Source organism: Myotis davidii, unplaced genomic scaffold (genome assembly GCF_000327345.1).
Source record: "Myotis davidii unplaced genomic scaffold, ASM32734v1 scaffold524, whole genome shotgun sequence".
Taxonomy (NCBI): domain Eukaryota; kingdom Metazoa; phylum Chordata; class Mammalia; order Chiroptera; family Vespertilionidae; genus Myotis; species Myotis davidii.
Window position 1 is genome coordinate 2978632 of NW_006299263.1, and position 23801 is coordinate 3002432.

At 44.1% G+C, this 23801-nt stretch overlaps 2 protein-coding genes across 3 annotated transcripts in view; one reads left to right on the forward strand and one right to left on the reverse strand.

Annotated features, from left to right (window-relative positions):
• Positions 1-14827, forward strand: part of FDFT1 (farnesyl-diphosphate farnesyltransferase 1) — a 28531-nt gene extending 13704 nt beyond the window's left edge. The window contains exons 4-8 of one of the 2 annotated variants that reach the window (XM_006774786.2): positions 1856-1984; positions 5983-6174; positions 7802-7978; positions 9620-9772; positions 14286-14637. In XM_006774786.2, coding sequence (XP_006774849.1) covers positions 1856-1984; positions 5983-6174; positions 7802-7978; positions 9620-9772; positions 14286-14507 — 873 coding nt within the window. In that variant the 3' untranslated portion in view covers positions 14508-14637. Of the gene's footprint in view, positions 1-1855; positions 1985-5982; positions 6175-7801; positions 7979-9619; positions 9773-14285 lie in introns of both variants that reach the window. The other variant, XM_006774785.2, reaches the window with a different exon arrangement.
• A 1828-nt stretch (positions 14828-16655) lies between these two features.
• Positions 16656-23801, reverse strand: part of CTSB (cathepsin B) — a 14224-nt gene continuing 7078 nt past the window's right edge. The window contains exons 4-9 of the mRNA XM_006774787.2: positions 22739-22857; positions 21894-21979; positions 21414-21560; positions 20812-20928; positions 19055-19183; positions 16656-18623 (exon numbers count right to left, since the gene is read on the reverse strand). Coding sequence (XP_006774850.1) covers positions 18526-18623; positions 19055-19183; positions 20812-20928; positions 21414-21560; positions 21894-21979; positions 22739-22857 — 696 coding nt within the window. The 3' untranslated portion in view covers positions 16656-18525. The remainder of the gene's footprint in view (positions 18624-19054; positions 19184-20811; positions 20929-21413; positions 21561-21893; positions 21980-22738; positions 22858-23801) is intronic.

Below are 23801 nucleotides of genomic sequence, written 5' to 3' on the forward strand. Positions count from 1 at the left end.
ATTTCCCTAATACCCCAAAGAAGCCCTTCTGTATGTACATAGTTGCCAGAATTTTTAGGGAAGAATGCTTCTTATGTGGCTCTTGCTGTTGATAAAGAAATCTATATTCCTGAGTGGAGAGGGGAGGACTCCACCATTACAAAAGAATGTTTGAGAAAGACTCCTTTGGAGCAAGGGCTGGTTCAGATTACTGATACCATGTCTTCAGTGTCAAAGCCAAAAATACTATACCAAATATAAGAAAAAAGTCTGAAGAATAATGAGAGTTGATACAGTGCAATACAATATAAAAGAAGAAGAAAGGAAAAGAATCAGAAATAATTAAATGAGGAATTAGAGCTCACACCTTTCTAGGTTATACTGGCCTAGTATCCTTTCTTCATGCACTTGGGATCACCCTAAGGACCTGGGAATCTGTAGTAATTGTGAAACAGAATCACCTGGAAGGGTAAAAAGAAAATAGGTCCTGGCTCACTTCATTGGGCATAACTTATTACTGAATTTGGAGCGAGTCAGCAATGGTTTCTCCTTCCCTCAAGTTTATGGGAAAACACAAAGCTCCTCATTGCCACTCTTTCATAGATATTTTGTTTTCATTTTTGGAATGTATATAATTATGTAACAAGTACCAAAGAGTTGTTGGAGCGGATGGCTCAAATTCAGCAGTGAAATGTTTATTTTGGAGTGTTTGTTTTTAAGTCTGAGCTGCTGCTCCTCCCCCACCCCACTGGCCTTTCCTCTCTTATAAATAGAACTGGCCTGGCCAAAGATCTGTTGAAAGAACCGGTCTTAGGGAGATTCAGGGATCCAAATAACCTTTGGTAGACTTGCTCATTTGTTTCAGTCCACAACAGGAATTACCTTTGGTTTTGCTTGGAACAGCTGTTCTAGAAAGAAAGTTCTGGAGAGAGTGGGTTGATTTTTTATGGATTTAGGGGCGGAGAGAGGGGGCGTGCAGGAATGTAACAGTTGAAGCTCATAGAATAATCCTAAAGTATTTTAGGCTTCTGAATCCCTTTGGTGCCCTGCAACCAGCTGGTTTTTCCCCAGGTCCTTAAATTTTGGAGTTGCCTGAGAAAGTTTTTCTAACCTTTCTGTAAACACAGACCAGGTATTTCTCACCTTTGATGCAGAGTAAAGTAACTTATAAACACTTCCTTTAACTTAAGATATTTATGCAGTAGCAATGAATTTTAAAAACATCATAAGAGCTTGGGCTATGGAAAAAAATTTGGGGTAGCATGTCTCAGAATGAACTAAATTGAGTTGTATAAAAGTTAAAAAGTGTGGCCTTATAGTGGAGGAGACACTAGCTTTGTGATAGAAATTTGGGAACTGGTGATAGAATATGGTTGACTGATCACTGGAATATAAACTCTGCAGGATAATGAGTTTCTGTTCATTTCTGGCTGCTTGTCCCATGTCTAGACAGTGCTTATTACATAGGAAATACTAAATACATTAGCACAAATGAATTTTCATTATGATGAGGTTTTTCTGAAATGAGGCATTCTTCCTAAAATTCTTATATTTATGCTCAGTTTTATGTTGAAGCATTTCATTTATTAAATATTAGAAAGATGAGTGTATAGTGAGACTTTGAATCTTCTTTTGAGTCTAGAAACTAGCATTTTTAGACCCTTCTATTTTAATATTTTTTAAATTTGCTGGATTTATTATTCAATATGTAGAAATGCTGATGTTAGTTAGGCATAATCTAGATGTTAGGCTTATAGATGAATCATTTGGGCATCTTTATAAATTTACTATTGCTTTGCTTTATGATCTATAGGTATCATCCATGTTGGTTCCTACTGTAAATACACATTTTCTGTTTTTTTTATCTCCCTTTCAGATCTCCCTCGAATTCAGAAATCTGGCTATGAAATATCAAACAGTGATTGTCGACATTTGCCGGAAAATGGGATTTGGGATGGCGGAGTTTTTGGATAAGCACGTGACCTCTGAAGAGGAGTGGGACAAGGTTAGTGTCCCTATAAAGCAGTGTGGGGGGCATAAGACAGGCTGGCAGTCCTCATCATGAAGTTCAGAAGGAGAAAGTGGTCCACTCGTTCCAGGTTTTCTGGTTTTACAATCCATCAGTTTATTTTTTGATGTTTTTAAAAAAATTTACTTATTGATTAATTAGTAAGAGAGAGAGAGACATTAATTTGTTGTTCCACTTATTTATGTACTAGAGGCCTGGCCTGTGCTGCACCCTCTCGCAATCTGGGTCCCCTTGGGGCATGTCGGAGAGCCGGTTTCGGCGGGATCCCCACAGACCAGGCCAAGGGACCCCACTGGTGCACAAATTCATGCACTGAGTCTCTAGTATGCATATAAGATCTTTGGTTAATCTCTTCCCACCCTCCCCCTTTCTCTCTGAGATTCATCAGTCTGTTCCACGTTTCCATGCCTGTGGTTTCTGCTCCTGCCTTGAGTGTCTGTCCCCTGGTGGTCAGTGCACATCATAGCTATCGGCGGGTCGGCTAGTCACTTAGGCTTTTATATATATAAGTATATACTAGTATATAGATTTCTTGGTTAATTCCTGTATGTGCCCTGACCAGGCATTGAACCCACAATCTTGGTGCATCAGAACAATGCTCTAACCGCTCTAACCAACTGAGCAACCCGGCCAGGGCCATAACCTGTCTGTTTAGCTTGACTGTCTCATCATAAACCTTAATAAGGGCTTATAGTCTAATATTTGAAATAATTCATACTATAGAGAGTTTACCATTAAATTAGGCCGAAGTAGATATAACTCATCTCAGAGGTACAGACATTAAGCTTACAAAAGTGTCTCTGATTTGCTGTGAAATTTTAGGTAAATGGCCAGATTACTTCATGTAGTATAGAGATATTAGTATTCAGATCTTAAAAATGTACTTTTTGTTATTTTCTTCTTTCTATTATGGACTGTGTGTGTGTATATATATATATCTTAGTATCTGAGTCTGAAATTTCAAGTTCCATCTTAATACAAGATTACTTCTAAACTGTTAGATTATATATTTTTCCTTAGAAATAAAAGTAGTTCATGAAAATTCACAGGTATTGACTTTGGATTATAGATGCTAAGGGGTGAGCACCTCTTTAGTACTTCTTCCTTTCCTATCATCTCCTACAGAAATAAGACAATATGAGATGTTCCAGGTTTCTTGACATCCCACAATTTGTATTGTGGTTATAAGCAAATATGTGTTGGAACGCACAGCTGTGAAGGATGTTGACCAGGGCAGGAGTTAGGGGCTGAGAGAGTGCTTACCTAGACAAAGTGACCTAATCAACTATGGGGACTAAACTAAATATCAAAACACAAGGTAGGAGGAAGGGGGCTTGCCCATTGTTCATAGAGTGGTGCTTGTGAGACTTAATTCATCACCTCATTGGAAGCAAAGATGTTTCAAACATTTAGGATCACAAATAGATGCTACTACATATTCATTGAGTGAGTATAAATCCAAGGTCTGCCATCTTAATTTTCAAGCTTCAGAACTCGATGACAACATCTTTGAAACTGTAGGTCGATGCTTCCCAAGTTAGCAAGCGTGGGTGATTGCTGTTGGAATATCAGTTTATGAATTTAAAGTTAAAGCTAAAACTTCTGCCCAAGAATCAGCACTGGTTATCTGCAGAGTAATTTCCTTTTCTGCTGTGCAGATCTGTCAGGAAACTCAATTATAGGTTGTTAAATAGAAGTTCTGATCAGATAAAATTGAGTACTTTAAAAAGATTTTATTTTTTCCTTCAGTTTTGGAGAACAATGAATACTTCCATTCTAGGAGTATTTCTTTTCAAAGAACTATTACCTTAAAATAAAATATACTTCTCCTTGGACAACACTATGGATGTACTAATGTTTTTAATTTCTAGTAATTCTTTTAAAAACTTTTATAGTTGCTCACAGCTCATTTCTTGCTCTCTAATTCCTGCATATCTTCCTCTGCTGGAACATATTTCAAGTGCTTTCTCCTTGCCATGTCAGTGGGTCCTTGACTAGTACCTGGCTTTGTATTACTTTCAACCAGAGATACTTTATTCTTTGCGTAACTCCTCTCCAGAGGGTACCTTCTTTAACTACTCTTCACTTCTGATTGTCTAGTGGACATCCCTTTTAGAAAAGCATTGGATTAAGTTGCTTTGGAGAATACTCTTTTCAGGGGAGGATAGCTTTGACAAACGACTTTTATAGGTAAACTAGGGGCCCGGTGCACAAAATTCGTGCACTGGGGGTGTGTGTGGGAGGGGGCGGGGGGAGGGTCCCTTAGCCCAGCCTGCCCCCTCTCACATACTGGGAGCCCTCAGGCGTTGCCCCCCATCCCCCTCCAATCGCAGGATCGGCAGGGGACCCTCATTTCCCCCCATCACTGGTTCTGCCCCCAGCCCAGGCCTGAGGCCTCTGGCCCAGGAAGCATGCCTGGGCAGGGGACCCCCAGCTCCCCGCGGTTGCAGGCTCCACCCCTGCCCAGGCCGATCGCCTCTGGCTGAGGCGTCCAGCCCGGGCAGCGGGGACCCGCAGCGGCAGCGGCCCTGCGATCGTGGGCTTCGCTTTAGGCCCAGGCAAGGGACCCCTAGCTCCTGGGACTGCCAGCTTCTACCCGGCCCAGCTCCCATAGCTGGCTCCACCCCTACTTCCTACTATCACTGGCCGGGCGGCAAAGGCGCCTGATTCTCTGCCTTTGCCCTGCCCCCCAGCTCTTAGCTCCCCCCTGGGTTTCCGATCACTGTCAGTGGCAGGGGGCTTCTTCCTGCTTTCCCTTTCGCCTCCCTGCATTGTGCCTACATATGCAAATTAACCGCCATCTTGTTGGCAGTTAACTGCCAATCTTAGTTGGCAGTTAATTTGCATATAGCCCTGATTAGCCAATGCAAAGGGTAGCGTCGTACGCCAATTACCATTTTTCTCTTTTATTAGGGTAGATACTTTGATAATTATTAGCTTACTAAAACCCCTTTAGAACTGTGGTTCTCAACCTCCCTAATGCCGCAACCCTTTAATACAGTTCCTCAGGTTGTGGTGACCCCCAATTTCATTGTTACAAATTGAACATAATTAAAGCATAGTGATTAACCACAAAAACAATATATAATTATATATGTGTTTTCCGATGGTCTTAGGCGACCCCTGTGAAAGGGTCCTTCGACCCCCAAAGGGGTCGCGACCCACAGGTTGAGAACCGCTGCTTTAGAGCACAGCCGTTTTAGCAAAGTTGTTAAGCCTGTCTCTTAAGCCAGACTACTTGGCTTTGAATCCTTGGCCTCTGCCTTCCCAGATGTGTGGCCTTAACTTCCCAGATGAGTGATCTTGGACAAGTTAATCAACTTCTTTGCCTCCGTTTCCACGTCTGTAAAAGGGTGGCAATAGTATGTGCTGCATACAATGTTTGTGAGGATTGTATATACAGGATGGGGCAAAAGTAGGTCTACAGTTGTTTGTATGGAAATAATACAATAATTAATAAATAATACTCTGTGTTTTGAGTATTCAAAACAGTAAACTCACTTTTGCCCCACCCTGTACAGAGTGCTTAAAAGTTTCAAGAACATCCTGGTAGTACTTTGTTTTTCTGTATAATGAGGATTTTGAGATACTGCATAATCTTGAAATGCCTTCAAGATTAGACTCCATATTCAAGTTTCTATTAGAATATATATTATTTCCTCATTGCCTTCACTCCCACTTTTTGATACAAAAAGTTTACTAGTTTATTTTTTAAATAACCTTTTATTCTAGAAATAAAGAAAATGCAAGTAATAAAAAAGAAAACGCCAGCTAGAGGTTACTTTTGTTAAATCTTTTGTGCACATCCTTCTTGGATGCCCTTACATGTCCATAGTGTATATTTGTGTTTTTTAATCAAAATGAGATCTTACACATATTGTTTGGAGCCTGTACTTTTGTAGCTAATGATCTCTAGCATTTTCATTTTAGTAAAAAAATTATTATTAAAGTACTTTAAAACTAATCTTTTACAGTACTGCCACTATGTTGCCGGGCTGGTGGGAATTGGCCTTTCTCGTCTGTTCTCGGCCTCAGAGTTAGAAGACCCATTAGTTGGTGAAGACATAGAGTGTGCCAACTCCATGGGCCTGTTTCTGCAGAAAACAAACATCATTCGTGATTATCTGGAAGATCAGCAAGATGGAAGAGAGTTCTGGCCTCAAGAGGTAACAAATTCAGGGGACTTGGGGGAAAATAATTTAAAACACTTTCTGAAAACAAACCCCATTAAACCCTTTTGGTTGCAAGTGACAGAAATGCAAATTAAAGTACCTTAAGCAACATAAGAGAATATATAAAGTAGGTTAAGATGTTGTTTGCTTCTTGTAAGTAGATTGGCTGAATCCAGGGATTCAGACTATGTAATCAGGCTCTGTGCCCTTTCTCTTGGCAGACATTCTCCAAGTGGTGGCTATAACGACCCATGACTCACAACCTACTAGCTTTAAAAAAGTTCTTAGGGAGGTCTGATTCACAGGGCATGATTCCCTCAACCAGTTACTAGAACCAGAGGGCTGAGTACTCTATCCAGACTCGGATTATATCTTCCCAATACACACAGAATGGATTCCTGCCCGCCTCCACCCCCCTAAGCCAGAAGGATTCTAGGGCAAGAAGAGGGAAAGATGGACACAGATAATAGGGTGCTGAAGGCCTGGGGCAGGGGCGGGGCTGAGATGGAGGGGGTCAATAGGGGAAAGGGGGGGACATTTGTAATACTTTAAACAATAAAGATTTATTTTAAAAAATAGAGGGAAAGTATGCTAGATAGGCAAAAACTACAGATGCTCATTTAACAGACAAGGGTTGATCTTCAACAATTAAAAAGTAGACAGGAAAAGGAAAGGCTTTGACAAAGTGATTTTTATTCAGAAGGAAAGCTAGACAATTTTATAACTATTTGCTGATTTTATTCCAGCATTTACCTTTTGCTTTCCATAAAGTAGTTTCCTAAGACGAAGTGCTTTTATTTATTTACTTTTATTTTTCAATTATATTTTACATTCAGTTTTTTAAAAATATATTTTTATTGACTTCAGAGAAGAAGGGAGAGGAAGAGAGAAATAGAAACATCAATGATGAGAGAGAATCATTAATTGGCTGCCTCCTGCACGCCCCCTACTGGGGATCGGGCCTGCAACCTGGGCATGTGCCCTTGATCAGAATTGAACATGGGACCTTCAGTCCTTAGGCTGATGCTCTCTCCACTGACCCAAACCGGTTGTGGCTACATTCAATTTCATTTTGTAATAGTTTCAGCTGTACAGCATAGTGGTTAGACCAGTGGTTCTCAACTTTAGCTGTACATTAGAATCACCTGGGAATCTTTAAAAAAATCCTGGGAATCTTTTTAAAATCCTGATTTCTGGGCCTCATCCTCCGGAAATTCTGTTTCTTTGTTACTAATGTTGTGGCCCCACCCCATAACAAAGAAACAGAATTTCCAGAGGATGAGGCCCAGAAATCAGGATTTTAAAAAGATTCCCAGGTGATTCTAATGTGCAGCCAAGGTTGAGAACCACTGGCTTAGTACATGCTGCACTAATTGTCCCAAAGGGACACTTTCCCAAGTACTTTATGTACCCTTAGGTTGTGATTAGTCCTTCACTTGTAGTTATAAATAGCCATTGGGTGTAGCTTAAAAGAGACTAAATCTTGGTGAAAGATGAGGCAGCAGCTAAAGAAGATTCAGCTGTGTACCAATAGTTCTTATTCACAAAGATCCTTTCATATTGCTTGTACACTTTTCTCTATGCACATCTTGATTTGTATTTGATCTTTTTACCTGTCTAGGTTTGGAGCAAGTATGTTAAGAAGTTGGGTGATTTTGCTAAGCCAGAGAATATTGACTTGGCCGTACAGTGTCTGAATGAACTTATAACCAATGCTCTACATCACATTCCAGATGTCATCACCTACCTTTCCAGACTTAGAAACCAAAGTGTGTTTAACTTTTGTGCTATTCCTCAGGTATGGAATAGGGCTATGCTTGTTGTGTATGGGAGGTAGAGGTTAAAGGGAGTGGGATGGTGGTAGTGATGGCGGTGGGTAGAATGCATCTACTATTTTGGTCTGCTGTATTCAGGAATAAGGTTCTTTAAAAAGATGACTCTAGTTTATTTTTTTGGCTGGGGGGCAGGCAGTGTTTCACAACACCTCCCCTGTGCCTTACAACCACCGCACTCAGCTAAGCCTCAAGGTGAAGTCTGCTCCTTCCCTAGATTTATGGGGAATGCTGAGTAGGTGAAGCTATTATCATGAAAAGTCTTAATTAAGCACCTAAAATTTGCTGTCCTATTTTTAAAACTCAGGCTAACAGAAACTGATCCTATGGATTCTAGCCCCTTGATGTTTTAGGAGCTTACAGTGAAAATGCTTTTACCAGCCCGGCTGGTGTGGCTCCATGGATTGAGCGTCATCCCATAGACCAAGAGGTCTTGGATTTGATTCCCGGTCAGGGCACATGCCCAGGTTTCAGGCTCCATCCAGTAGGGGATGTGGGCGTGCAGGAGGCAGTCGATCAATGTGTCTCTCATTGATGTTTGTCTCTCTCCCTCTCTGAAATCAATTTTTAAAAAATGTCTTTACCAGTTTATTTTTTTTGTTTTATTTTTTTAATCCTCACCTGAGGATGTTTCTCCATTGATTTTCAGACAGAGTGGAAGAGGAGGGGGCAGGGAGGGAGGAAGGAGGAGGGGAGGAGAGTGAGAGAAAGAGAGAGAGAGACATCAATATGGGCAGGGAGGAAGGAAGGAGGAGGGGAGGAGAGTGAGAGAAAGGGAGAGAGAGAGAGACATCAATGTGAGATCAAGAGAGAGGGAGAGAGAAATATTGATATGAGATCAATTGATTGCCTCCCGGGAGCCCGCAAATGTGCCCTTGAACGGGAATGCAACCTACGGCCCTTCAGTCCATGGGCCAGTGCTCTAACCACTGAGCAGCAGGCCGGGGCAGTTTCAGTTTTTAATAAACTAAGAAAGAGGATTTAACTGATTTGGAAACTTGCTTTACTCTTGTTCTGATAGCCAAGCTTGAATGGTTCTTGGAACTAAGACCTGTGTGCCTGATTTAGGTTTTCATTTATCCTAAAATTTACTTTTGAGCATGGGAAACTACCTTTGGTTTTCTTTTGTCTCCCTCCCCCAACTATGATATTTTTAAACATATAATGATTATGTTCACTGTAGAAAAAACAGAAAAAAAAAACCAAAATAGAAAAATCTTACTAGATATTTTTTGGAGATTATTTTTCAGATCTAATAACTAGCATGGAAAATGTTACATTGGTTTGTATTTGGTTTTTTCCCAAATAAAAAAAGGACTTTCATGACTAAACTATGGAATCCTTTAAGACTGCAAAGACCACTGATTATTCTGTGTGTTGTTGGGAAAGGGGGGAGTGAGAAAGGTAAAAGTCTGAACATGCTTTCTTTATGAGAATTTTCTGTTAGTTATTAGTTACATCTTAGCTCTTTGGCAGCTCTTTCTCATTCTATAGAAGATTTTCTTACCTTCTCATGATGATGAATGCCTACAGAGCCACTTCTTTCCTTTGTTTTATGAAATGAATTGAATTAATTAGTGTTTTTGTCCTCTGTGTATTGTTTTTAGGTAATGGCCATTGCTACTTTGGCTGCCTGTTACAATAATCAGCAGGTGTTCAAAGGGGTAGTGAAGATTCGAAAAGGACAAGCAGTAACCCTGATGATGGATGCCACCAACATGCCAGCTGTCAAAGCTATAATATACCAATATATGGAAGAGGTGGGCTATTGAACTACCTGGATAATTTGTAGCTATTTTTATGATTTAAATAGTGTTCACTTTCACCATGTCATTTGGGTATTAGATGACCCTAATAACTCACTGTGTTATGTAGTAAAGAGGTAGGAGTTGGTGGCCTTTAGCGGGGGCAGGGGTGCACACAGAGAGGGAGCTGGTTGTTGACTCTGGTGAGAGGAGTTAAATGAAGCAAGGCTGGGACTCCTATAGAATCCTGCTAGGACTCCTACGAAGAATCCTGTTTTTCAGTCCTGTTTTTTGAGCTAGGAGATGATGTTAGAGGTCAGTCAAAGTTCTGGTTTACAGGTGAGGTGTGTGAAGCTGAGGCTTGTGTATGCTAATGCATGGTCTGACTGAGTGGTTCTTGGACCACAGACCTTATTTCCTGACACTCCTCCGTACTTGCCATTACATCATGGGCCTCAATTGAAAAACCACGGTAGGAAATTTTGGCAAAGGAAAACCATCAAGTTGTAATTATTTCTAAGTTTTCTAACACAAATGCCATTTCAAATGCCAAAACCATAAAACAAATGCTGGTTTAAGTCAAATCTCTAATAAAATATAACTAGGTTCAAAAGAACTTTTTTTTTTCGAGGCTAAAACTCTAATCACGAGGCCCTAGAATGGTGGTCCTCAGATGGAGTGGTTTTGCTTCCATGAGGGGACCTTTGGCAATATCTGGAGACATTTCTGATTGTCAACTGAGCCGGGGGTGGCCACTGCCAGCTGGAGAGTGGAGGCCTTAATATGTTCTTTTGAAGATTGAAATACTACAGAAGTATTTGAAAACATAAAATGACCCATTTCATTCCTCCCTTCCCAGAGATCACCTCTCTCAATAGTTTTCCACATCCTTCTGGTCCCCTGGTTATGCCTTTACAGGGATGTGATTTATAACAGCAGGATCATCAAAAACAGAATTCTGCAAACTATTATTTCTTCTGATGTCTATTGCACATTGCACATACTCCTTTTATTTCCGCTCTTTTTTTTATCTGACAAGTTTTGGACCTCAGTATTTATACCAGAAGCATCTGTAGGAGGTATAAGAGATGACCAAATTTTTTTAAAATCCTAAAATTCTTTTACTGACTGGATGAGTGTTCAGCCATTGACCAAAATATTGCTGCCGACAATACTTGGGACAGTCCAGCAGCACTTGGGGCTTACTCTGTGCCTGGCATAGCAACTGAATAGATTGATACTAGTAAGGTGAAGGAAACTTGAGGCCCTGAGCCCACTGGAGCCATAATTTGGGCCCAGGTCTTCCTGACTTCAGAAGCTATTCTGTTCATGATGTTCATGATGCTAAGGGGTTGAATTAACCTTTTGACACTGGATACAGTTGGCCCTCTGTACTGTTTCCACATCTGGGATTTAACCAACCACAGGTCAAAAGTAATTAGGGCCCTAGCTGGTTTGGCTTGGTGAATAGAGCATCGGCCTGTGGACTGAAGGGTCCTGGGTTCAATTCTGGTCAAGGGCACATGCCTGGGTTGCAGGCTTGGTCCCCAATAGGGGATGTGCAGGAGGCAGCTCATCAGTGATTCTCTCTCATCATTGATGTTTCTTTCTCTCTTCCTTCCTCTCTGAATCAAAAATATTTTTTTTAAAAAAAGTAATTAGGAAAAAAAGTTAGGTTGTTGCTGACATGTACAGTATAGTTAAATCTGTGGTGGGTGTGTCTATATTGAAGATGTGCAGACTTTTTCTCATTATTACCTAAACAATTCCCTAACAACTATTTACATGACATTTACATTATATTAGATGTTATAATTAATCTAGAGATGATTTTAAGTATACACAGGAGGATGTGCTTAGGTTATGTGCAAATACTATGGCATCCTATATAATGAAAGGCTAATATGCAAATAGACCAAACCACAGAATGACCGGTTGCTATGACGCTCACTGACCAGGGCAGATGCTCAACACAGGAGCTGCCCCTTGGTGGTCAGCGTGCTCCCACAGGGAGAGTGCTGCTCAGCCAGAAGCCAGGCTCATGGCTGGCGAGAGCAGAGGCGGTGGCGAGAGCCTCTCCCGCCTCCGCGGTGGCACTAAGGATGTCCGGCTGCCAGCTTAGGCCGCTCCCTGCGGGGAGCAGTCAGACACCCTCCAAGGACTCTGGACTGCAAGAGGGCACAGGCTGGGCTGAGTGGGGGATCCCCCCCTCCCACCACCACCACCACTGAGTAAACAAATTTCACGCACCAGGCCTCTAGTTTTATATAAGGGACTTGAATGTCCTTGGAATTTGGTCTCTTTGCAGGGCCCTGGAACCAACCTACTGCGTATACCAAGGGACGACTGTAATGCATTCTGGGCACTATTTCTCCATTTTATATGAATTACAGACATTTTCTGTAGTACAAAGTTCAGGGAATGTTTTAGTTTCACAGTTTTATTTATCACTGATTTTAGAAAACCTTTTCTTAAAATACTGTAGGCTATTCTATATTAAAATTTTATTTTATTTGGTGTTTTCCTTAACTATTGGAATGAAATTCTAGGTGTTATTCACAGTTGGATTTAGGGTAAAAGTGGGCCAGCCACGGCTGGCTGACCTCATTTTTGTAAATAACTGTTTATTAGAATAAAGCCACATCTGTTGCTTTACATATTGTCCGCTGCTGGTAACACAGTGGCAGAATGGAGTAGCTGCAGCAGGGCAAATAGTTTTTGGTTCTTTAAGAAAAAATTTGCTGGCCTCTGATTTTGGGCATCACTTATTTTGTTTAAAGTAATGTGTCTGAGTATTGTTAACATATATGACATTTTATGCATTCTAACGTATAGAGACTTATAAAGGTATAACGAGAGTAGGTGTAAAAGTAACTATACTAGCCCGTGGCTGAGGAGGAGGGAATGTAAGGGGATTTTGACCTTTTATTTTACTTATGTATTCCTTGTTCTTATAGGTATAATTCCATCTAAAGTTTGTTTTGAAGAATTGTAGTTTCATCCCCATCTCTGTTTTCTCTCTATAATTGTCCTTTGTAACATATTAGATATTAGACAAAACTAGCATATTCCTGTAGGCATATTCTTTTATTTCTTCGTTATATGAAATTGCAGCTGTGCTTTTGGGTAGGGAAGAAGGAAGATGGCAAGAATAAATATTTGTGAGAAAAAATACCCATTACATAATGTAAAGTTTGGAAAACAATTATTTTCTAAAAAATCCTGCTCTGTGCTCTTCAACCACTGCTGCCCCTCAGCTCAGATCATTGTCACTTCCCATCTTATTAACCTCCTAACTGGTTTGTCAGTTTGAGTCTGTAAACATTTATGGAGGGCCTCCTGTGTGCCAGGCACAGTGCTAGGTTGGAGGTAAGATGAATAAGAGGAAGTGCCTTTGAGCTTGCAGTCTAGTTAGGGAGCAGCTAGATGATTTCAATGTAAGAGGTAAGGTAGTACTATGTACAGGAGAGTGACACTAGGCCCAACCGGGGGGGGGTCAAGGCAAGTTTTCTAGAACAGTGGTCGCCAACCTTTTGGACCTCACGTGGTCCAGTTGTTGGCGGCTGTTCTAGAAGACATAATGGCAAACTTAAGTCTTGGGCGATAGGTAAGAGCTAGGTAAAGGAGCGTGGGAACAGCATTCCAGCAGAGGGAGTGGTGTGAGCAAAGAAAGGAACAGTGTGCAGTAGTAGCACATGTAAAACAACACAGGCCTTTGTTTCCTGAGTGTGAAGAAGGGAGGTATGGCGGGCCCAGGTCATTGCGGCCTTGGCTCTACGTCCGGAGCTCAGAACTTCCTCAGCTGGCAGTAGGGAGCCACTGAGGTTGTCAGCGGAGGTTTTAGGTCTCTGACAGTATGGAGAACAGATGAGTGGATTTTGTTAGTCTAGCATAGAGGCAGGAGCTCAATTTAGAGGCGGAGAGTCATTGGGGAGAGTCATTGGGGGCTTAACCAGAGGCAGTAATTGGAGGCATGTGGAGGAGGAGTGGGCTCAGCGGATGTTTCAGAGGTTTGCAGAAGAGGTAGGTGTGGCGGTGCAGGGGGGACTTTTGGATGACTCAGGTGACCTGTTTCTGTTCTTGCCTTTCTTCATCCAGTCTGTTGCCCATCCCACAGATTCAGTCTTGGCCTAAGCTGTGTCTGCTAGTCTTTCTGGTATTGTTTCCCCTTCGTCGTATGCTGCTTCAGCCTAGAAACTATGCTGACATTACCAAGCACCTACTGTGCTCCTGGCTGTGGGAGGTGTGGGGATGGATGATCATTGAGGACCAGTAGCTCCCGGTGCAGCATGGCTCAGGCCTCCCTGCTTGCTCCATAAGGCACGCTTTGGGATTACACAGGCCTCGGTTGGTAGCCTGCCCCATTGGTGGAGTGACTTGGGGTTATTACTTTCATGTTCTGTTTGGTAAAATGGGCATAAAATCCCTACCTGTTTGGAGTTGTTGTAAGAAGTCAACACACTATGTTTATATAGGTCCTAGGACTCAGTAAGTAGTAGCACTTACTGTCTTTTCTTTTTGTTAACAGATCTATCACAGAATCCCCAACTCAGATTCATCTTCCAGTAAAACCAGGCAGATCATCTCCACCATCAGAACACAGAATCTTCCCAGCTGTCAGCTGACCTCCCGAAGCCACTACTCCCCCATTTACCTGTCGTTTCTCATGCTCCTGGCTGCCCTGAGCTGGCAGTATGTGAGTACCCTATCTCAGGTCACAGAAGACTACGTCCAGACTGGAGAACACTGATCTGTTCACCATGAAATAGACTGACCTTTTTTTCAAAGAGGGATATTGGCTTCCCCTTTTCTCCCCTCCTGCTTTAATCCTGTAATTCTGTGGGCTTGGACCCTGAGAAACTGAGGTGCAGCTGAGAAGAGAATAAAAGAGGATCCCTCACCCTCACACCTGGTACCTGTGGGTTGTGCTCACCTGCACATGGTGGCTGATGGTGCACACTCGGTGGTGTAGGTTGGGAGGTGTTTGCCCTGGGACGCCCGACAGATCTGTGTGCATCCTGACTAGTTATAATTAAATGTGTTTAAAGCAACCTTTGATCTCTCATCCTAGTAGAAAAGTGAACTGAATTTTCTTCATGTTCGTTTGTTTCTCTCATTTTTTTCTTCAGAAGGTAATAGCTGTGAAGTTTACAGCTCTGGGTAATTTTTCCGTTTCCTACGAATACAGACCATGTTCTGCACATGAAGGCTGGGAATTAACTTCATGGTGTCTGGTAGCATTTTCTTTGAAGAGGTTACCTTTCAGAAAGATTGCCTAAGCCCCATTGTTGAAGATTGGTCTCGTTAAGGCTGTTTTTGATATTGTAAAATAATGAATTACTCTGCAGTGGTCAAATGCAGTTAGTTCACTTGAAAGCTTGGGTGAGTGTGGCAGATAAAGGAACTCAAGGGTGGAATTAGTGTTTGAGGGACAGATGGCACCATGATGCCACCTGGTGTAGTACCAATAAGGACACAGCTGCCTGGACCCTGCCCAATGGCCTGCTGGGAGCTGGGAAAGGGGCCCATGACAGCCGCCGCGCTGCTCCAGCTGGTAGCCTGATTAGCTGCCAGCCTTCTCTGCTTTTGGCCAGTTCCCTTAGCTGCTTTCAGGGTTTTAAACTCAGCTTTTGTTTCTTTTCGTTACCAGTGTATACACTGAAGCCTCAAGAAAGGCAAAAGCCATGTTCAGGTGATTGGCCTGAAAGCTGAATGGTACGCAGCCCAATTCTAGCGCCCTGTTCACCTTCCTCCTTCCCAGCACAGCCGTTTTGTGATGTACTCTCACCCAGTGACTCGCTGAGATCTCAGCTTGGACTAGGGAGGGACCTGGCCCCTCTAGGGGTGCCTGAAGCCCCTCAGGCTGAGAATCGCGTGTAGGGCGCGGCCCAGTGCTTTCTAGAAGCCAATAGTGCTCTCTGGGTGTATATAGCATATAGCCTACTCTTTGCTGCAGTCCTTTATGAAGTGTGATTTGGTGAATTTGAGGTTTTTCCAGCAATGGTGTTGGATTTGCATTGTTGTACACATGCCCACACTGATTTTCCTCCTGTGACAGCCGCCACCGGACAGTTGGCTTAGTTTTTTGGTCCAGGGAAGCTTCAGATAATTGGTTCACTTGAGGCTCAGCCCTGGAGAAACTACTGACTTGCCATGTACCCACCATTCACCTGTGAACCAGACTCAATAGTAATCTTTCAAGAGGTTTAAAGCATCAAAACTTGGTTTGAGCCCTGGCCGGTTTGGCTCACTGGATAGAGCGTCAGCCTGCGGACTCAAAGGTCCCAGGTTTGATTCCGGTCAAGGGCATGTACCTTGGTTGTAGGCGCATCCCCAGTAGGGGGTGTGCAGGAGGCAGCTGATCGATGTTTCTCTCTCATCGATGTTTCTAACTCTATATCCCTGTCCCTTCCTCTCTGTAAAAAATCAATAAAATATATTTAAAAAACAGCAACTTGGTTTGAGATTCCAGGACGGGTTAAGAATTTGTGTGAAGTCTAAGGTAAGCTCTGAAGTTCATGGTGGACAGAGCCTTGGTCTGAGGTGGACATCCCAGAAGCTTCTCCTGTGGCTCAGCCACGACCTGTGGGACTTGCCAAGCTTGTGTGGTTTGGTGACCTTAGGCCCCTCCCAGCTGGAAAGCGGCGGCATTTTTACGTCACTGACTTGGGTAGAGGTCTTAGATCTCAGGCCCACACCTCCCTTTCTTGAGACTTCAGATGTTTCCCTTTTAAATGTTTTTCTACTAAAGCTGCCAGATGAAATGCAGGGTGAAACCCAGTTAAAACTCGGATAAATTTAAGTATAATTATATCCCAAATATTGCATGAGATATATTTATATAAAAAATCGTTCGCTTTCGCAGCACACGTACTAAAAACATTGTCTGAAATTCAAATCAAATTGGGCATCCTGTATCTTATTTGCTGAACCTGGCAACCCCGCCCTTTATACCACACTTTAATGTAATTAATAAAATGTATGGCAGTCCTGGCATGCAGTCTACCTGATTCCTCCTCACAGTGGTAGCTGAGGTAATGATCAATGGCGATAACTTGAGGTTTATTGATGCTGATCCCTATTTTTTTCTAACAAAAACTCCTTAAGCCAGATGTGAAGATGACCATCATGTTACATCATTTTGCACATCCCTCCTGGCTTCTGGGATGAGGATGGAGTTGCAGGGAACACTGTGGAGGTAGGAGAAAGTGCGTGAAAATGGAATTATTCAACTCAGTGTGGGAGTAGGTAAATAACTTCATTGAGGTTATGAATATATTCTCATCTGAATGTTAATAAAATGTTATGAATTTATAGCTTTGGTAAATGCTATGCTGGGTTTTATAGATTTTTCCTAGTGTTCACTGGGTGTTTAAGAAGTTATCTTAGGAGCTTCTGATTCTTCTGAGTCACATCAGAAGTCAAACTTCATGATTTTGGGAAGAGCTAGTCCAACTCTCAGGTGGGGAAGGGAAATAAGATATTGACAGGCCAATGGGATGGATATCGATTCTTCAAGTTGCCTCTGTTCCCCTCAAGAACTGGTGTACCTCGTGGCTTATGATTCTTAGCTAGACCTATCCAAAGGAATCTTCCTTAACCAGCAGTAAATTAAAGTCACAGGGAACTTGCCACGTAGCGCACCAGGCTCTGCCTCCACCCCATTCCAGCAGTGGGAGGCGCCAGGGAAAGCTGGTCCTCCAGTAGGACATGGGCCGTGACAGGGACTACAAAGAGAAAAGCTGTGGTCTGAACGGATGCTGGAGTGGACAGAAGCTAAAATTAGGTATTTACTTTGTTCCCCTCGACTGACAGCCCTGATTAGAGTGTAAAGAGCACCCAGACCCATGAGCCCATGTTTCTGTGTGTGGGGTAAGGATAGACAGCAGCCACGAATCTACAAATGATCTTCGAGGTCCCACCAGAACAGACCTGACATTGGAGAAACCTTTTATTGGCACAGTATTCCTTCTTTAATAGGGTATAGCAGTGATTTTTAAACAATAAAGGCTGGTTTCTCTCATTCTCATTGTATTAAGAGGTCAGTCAGTCAAATCAAGACCACCCAGTTTGTTTTCAGGAGACAGTTGGTAAAACTAGTACAGTTCTTCCAACATTAGACTACTTCATTCTCATGATCAGCTGAGGTGCACAAAAAAATAAAACTTCTATTTAAAAAATCATGCCAAGATCAGAGCAGGTTAGCAACACTGCAAAGCTCGACAGATGCAGGAGCCCCAGGAGAGTGGCTTTTTCCAAAGGGCTGCCCCACTATTTCTCTTCTCAACCTACTTCCAAATTAGAAAGCTGCTTGCTCAGAGGTACTGCTGATGGTGGGATGCATGGGAAGCTACGATTAGGAAATCCACCTTTCGTTCCTTTGAAAAAAATGCGAACCCTGTAGGCCTATCATGCTCCCTGGTGATGCACAGATGGAGGACGAAGGATGTGGAGGTGGTTGCAGGAAGAGCCGAGCAGCACTAGTCTAAGGGGGAAGGACTTGCGTTGCACGTAGCAGTGGTTTAAATGCATTGTGACAACAGTCCACTGAGTGGCCTGGGAGGTAGCCAGGCCTTGGCTGTGTCTCCTTGGAAGACTGCTCTCATGGTAGACACAAGGTTTGGCCCAATCCAGTCCTTCAGGCCCTGTCTAAAACCCATTTGTACTCAAAGAATAAAAGACATTCCTATCCCTTATGTCACCCCAGCCCCACTGGCTATATTTCAGGAAACACTGCCCCAGGGCTGGCTGGAAGGGCCCACAGCAGGTTAGATCCTTTTCCAGTACTGGTCCGTGCAGGGGAGTCCAGCCACGATCTCCGACTCAATTCCACAGTGATCCTGTCCTCTGAGGATTTTAAAGAAGCCTGGAAAGCAAAAGTAAGATGCCTTTAAAGTACGCCTTGGGTTTGGGGCCTTGCCAACATATTCAGACTCATCCCTGAAAGACCCAGGAGCGAAAGTCACCAGACACCAAACCAGCATCAGAATGCTTTATCAGCTTCCACTGTTTGCACAGCAACCCTGCTCCACATCAACCCCATGTCATCTGTCACTGCACCTGGTGCAAGGGGATGGGAGGCACAGCGATCTGAAGCTGGGCCCTGCTCCCTACCACCCTCTCTCAGGATCAGAAGCTGCCCTTGGGGCAGAGGGAAACTAGCCCACTAGCACCTGGAAGGTCACGGTCAAGCCTAGGATTTGGAGCTGTGCAGTGGGTAGAGCAGAGGAAGATAAAATGACAACTGTGTTCTGGCTCGTAACACCCTATTCTTAGCAGGAAGGGAGCGGCACTCACCATTGTCACCCCAGTCGGTGTTCCAGGAGTTGCCTACCAGCCAGTAGGGGGTGTCGTTCTCTACCCCCCAGCCCAGAATGCGGACTGCATGGCCTCCCACCATTTCTCCAGTGACATGTTGGTACACACCTGAGAAAGGAAAACAGTCAGGCTGAGACCCAGCCACTGCCCATCCCTCACAGCACCCCTCCACGTCAGCCGGCTCCCCAGGCAGGATAAGCAGGGCCCAAAAGGCCTATTGTTTTCAAACGGGGGTTCTCTATTCGGGATTTATTTGAATATATTTTTGAAAGCCCAACACAATTATGTTGAGTAAACATTAAAATGGGAGTCCAATGAAACATGCCTGTTGGTTGCCTTTAAAACTAAAGTTGTAAATTAGAATTTAAGAAATAATTTAACGTTTAAATACCAATGGTCAGTTTTACATACTAGGACTCCATGTAATGATTTGTTGAAAGCAGTGTGTGGCGGAGAGTTCACCTGCTGTCTGGGGTCACCAGAGAGGAGATGCAGAAAAGAGCTGAGCTGGTGGAGCCAGTGTCGATCAATGGGACAGAAAAAGTGCTCAGGGAGCTGGCCAGCCAGCTGTACCCTAGTGAGTCACTTTGCTGGAAATGTATTCTTAACTAACATGGGGGCTGTGCTAAGAACTACCAACTTTGGCTCTAGCTGGTTTGGCTCAGTGGATAGAGCGTGGGCCTGCGGACTGAAGGATCCCAGTTTCGATTCAGATCCAGAGCAGACGCCTGGGTTACAAGATCGATCCCCAGTAGGGGGTGTGCAGGAGGAGCCAATCAATGGTTCTCATCATTGATGTTTCTCTCTCTCCCTCTCTCAAGTCAATAAAGATACATTTTTTAAAAATTACCAAATTTATAGTATTTTTTTCTTATCAGAATCTTCTTTTGTCTAATCCAGCGGTTCTCAACCTGTGGGTCACGGCCCCTTTGGGGGTCAAACCACCCTTTCACAGGGGTGGCCTAAGACCATCAGAAAATACATATAATTACATATTGTTTTTGTGATTAATCACTATGCTTTCATTATGTTCAATTTGTAACAATGAAATTGTGGGTCACCACAACATGAGGAACTGTATTAAAGGGTCACAGCATTATGAAGGTTGAGAACCACTGGTCTAATCCTTTCAAAGAGTTGAGAACTGTGGAGTTTTCAATTTAGCAGCATGTACATGAGACAGAAGTGGTCAGCACAGACTGTTCATCGGGGGTGAGGGGTTTCTAAGACAGCTCTCGGGCTGAGGACTGGCCAGGTCCCTGTTTCCTTGTCCATGCGGGTGGTAGGCATAAGGCTAGGGCTTTGCCAAGAAACGATGAATAAAGAAGGTCACTCAACCCAGACACAAAATCTGCAGTTACAAGGTGATGGATATGCTGACAGAGCAATGGAGGAGAATGGAGGCGGGAGCCAGAGGCCCCAGGGAGGGGAGGAAAGGCTCCCCTGGGAGATCTTCGAGCTGGCTATTCAGGGATGAATGGAATGAGCAGGAACTAGCCATATAAAAACATTGCAGCGGGATCCGAATAGCATGTGCAGAAGAGGCAAACAGGTGCAAGAAAGCAGAGCAGAGGCAGCTGCTGAGGGGTCTGCAGAGCCCGGTGAGGGGAGGCCTGGCACTGCCCTTCTGGATACCCTGTCTTCCCCTTCTGATCAGGTCCTGTTGGCCCACCTGAACCCAGACACCCCCCGCCCCCCTGCGCTCCCTGCAGTGGCCATCTGGGGCCAATACACACCAGACTTGTACATCAGGAAGTCTGAATACACGGAGAAGGCTGCCTCCACTGGGCCATTTTTGTAGATCTCTGCCATGATCTCCTTCTCGCTACTGGGGACGCTGTATGACTTGCATCCTAGCAAAAAAAACAGCAGGTGGGGTGAGACGTGCCTCCAGAGGCTCCACCAGCCAGTTCACTGATTTACGGGGAGCCACCAGGTGAAGATTGAGCATCTAGGGGACTTGCCCAGTCTGTGGAGGAGGAGAGGGGGGGACGGGAGGGGTGGTGGTGACCAGGAACCCCGAGGGAGGAGTGATTGGACTGGATCTGGAAGTTGAGAAGTGGGAGAATGTGGCCCCGAGGGCAGAGTGGGACTGGACCGGAGGACTGAACCAGGTCACTCCCCTGTACAAGGGGTTTGGTCCCCTCCAACTCTGAGGGTCTGACTCCTAAGACCACATCCCTGAGATGGAATTCTGGGTGGAGACAGAAAACACAGCAGGCAGGCAAGAGGCATTAGTGCCCTTCCTTGCTCCATCCCATGTTCCTAATTCAGCTGCCCTGGCCTCTTCCTTTGGCTTGGGAAGGCTGTCGGTGGGTCTCAGGCCCAGGGTGCTTACCGTAGTGTTTATCTTCTTTGTAGGATGGGGTGTAGCCCGGCTCACAGATCTTGCTACACTGCGGGGTTTCCCCGCCTTCCCCTGTGCATGAGGGCCGAGAGCCATTCACGTGGTGCTCACAGGGAGGGATGGAGTAGGGTCTGCAACCTGTAGGGACCAAGTAGAAAGGAAGGTCTTGGCCAACAGCCCCTACAGAGACTTTTCGAGGCCAGAAAGAATTAGGATGATGACTCACAGGAACAGTAGATACCCCTAAGTCTGCAGCCTGGGTCTGTTCTCCCCCCACACCCTCAACCCCCCACCCCCACCCCCATTGCTAATTTTGCCATTGAGAGGATTGGCTTGTCTTTCTACCCTGTTTTCCAGCCCAGGACTCTCACCCTCAAACCTCAATCTTCTTTATAGCGGAAAATGAGACCATCATTAGTTACTGCTTATAAAATCCATCTGGCTAGATAGGGACTCAGGGCAGACACTCACCTACATGGGAGTCATAGAGGCCACCAGACACCAGGCCTTTTTTTGTCCAGAAGTTCCAAGCGCCAGAGGGAAAGCCCCCATTACAGCTAAGAAAAGAGCCATTCATTAAAAGTCATCGTGAGAGAGGTGCTAGCTGCTCCCAGACCACTGCCTGGTGGAGCCACCACTGCCTTCGGCAAGTGGCAAAACGGTTCTCCCAGGTCCCAACAGACTCCCAATTCATCCTCCCCTGGACTGTCCTTCCAGAGAATCACCCAAGCTCTCCACCTCACCCACCAAGACCCTCGAGAAGACAGAAGGACACTCAGATTCCTGTCTACACCAAACCAGATTGTGTCCTTTCTAGAACAGGGGTTCTCAATGAGGGAGCACACCGAATTCCCCAGGGTACTAACCAAAACACCAGTGCCAGAAATTCAAACTTAACTGGTGGACACACCTTTCTCTTTTTAGAGGGCAGCACACGAGGCAGGGTGACCAATCTGGGGAACCATTATTAACTACAGATAAGGAAACGGGTCCTGAGGCTATTATATTGCCTTGAGCAGAAAAATCAGATCTGAGATCAGAAATTTAACCACGAATCCTGAGCCCATCTGTTTTGCCCAGACCCCATCACCCACAGCCAGCCCTGTGGGGCCAGCCTGGGTTTAGGAGCCTTCCAGGAAGCAGCAGCCATACTAGGGCCTGCTTCCAGATTCCCCAGATTCCCACAGTGCCTCGACCACATCTGTCCTCAATGTCACTCCCACCCCAGGGAGCCTCAGTCACCCTCCACCTAAGGAGGCCTCAGCCCAGGTCTCCCAGGTGCCATTCCCTCATGGAAGGTGCTGCCTCAGACTCACCCTTCTCCACACTGGAAGCCACAGCAGGTGAGCAGGTCCTCGGCGGACACCTCCACGTTGACATGCCCATTGGTAAGGATGCAGATCCGGTCCGAAATGGCCTCCACAGCTCCAAATGCCTGCAGAAACAATCCCTACCAGGTAAGCCCCAGCCCTGGACCTTGGAAGGCCGCAGTGGGCACCTCAGACTTCCTTGGTGACTAGTCTTTTTCAGCGTCAGGCGAGGGTCCTGGCACTCAAACTTAGCTTTAAAGTTTCTTTAATCTTTAATCCTCTACCTGGGGACTCAGTTCATTTCTGAAATATGTAGTTTTTATTTTTAACATAAAAAAAAACAGCTCACAATTGCCCAGGTGGTGTGGCTAAGTGGTTGAGCATTGACCTATGAACCAGGAGATCACGGTTCGATTCCAGGTCAGGGCACATGTCCAGGTTGTGGACTCAAATCTCAGTAGGGGGCATGCAGGAGGCAGCCGATCGATGATGCTCTCTCCTCACTGATGTTTCTATCTCTATCTCCCTTTCCCTTCCTCTCTAAAGTCAATTAAAAAATATTTTTAAAAATAATAATCCATATTATTATCTTTTTTAAAAATTCAGCAAGGCTATCTCAAGATGGGGAAATAAAGAGCTTCCCAGACAAAAAAAGGCTAAAGGAGTTTGTCACTACCAAACCAGCATTGCAAGAAACGCTAAAGGGACTGCTGTAATGAGAAAAAGAAACAGAGAGAAACAGGCATAAAGAATTAAAGTGGCAATAAATAAGTACCTATCAATAAAAACCTTAAATGTAAATGGATTAAAAAGCTCCAATCAATAGACATAGGGTGGTTGAATGGATACAAAAACATGGCCCAAATATATGCTGTCCACAAGAGACCTCAGAAAAAAGACACAAAGGATGAGAGTGAAGGGATGGGAAAAAAATTTCCATGCAAATGGAAACAAAAAAAGCTGGAGTGGCAATACTCATATCTGACAAAATAGACTTCAAAATGAAGGCCATCACAAGAGACAATAAAGGTCAATACATAATACTAAAGGGGTTGATGCAAGAAGAGAA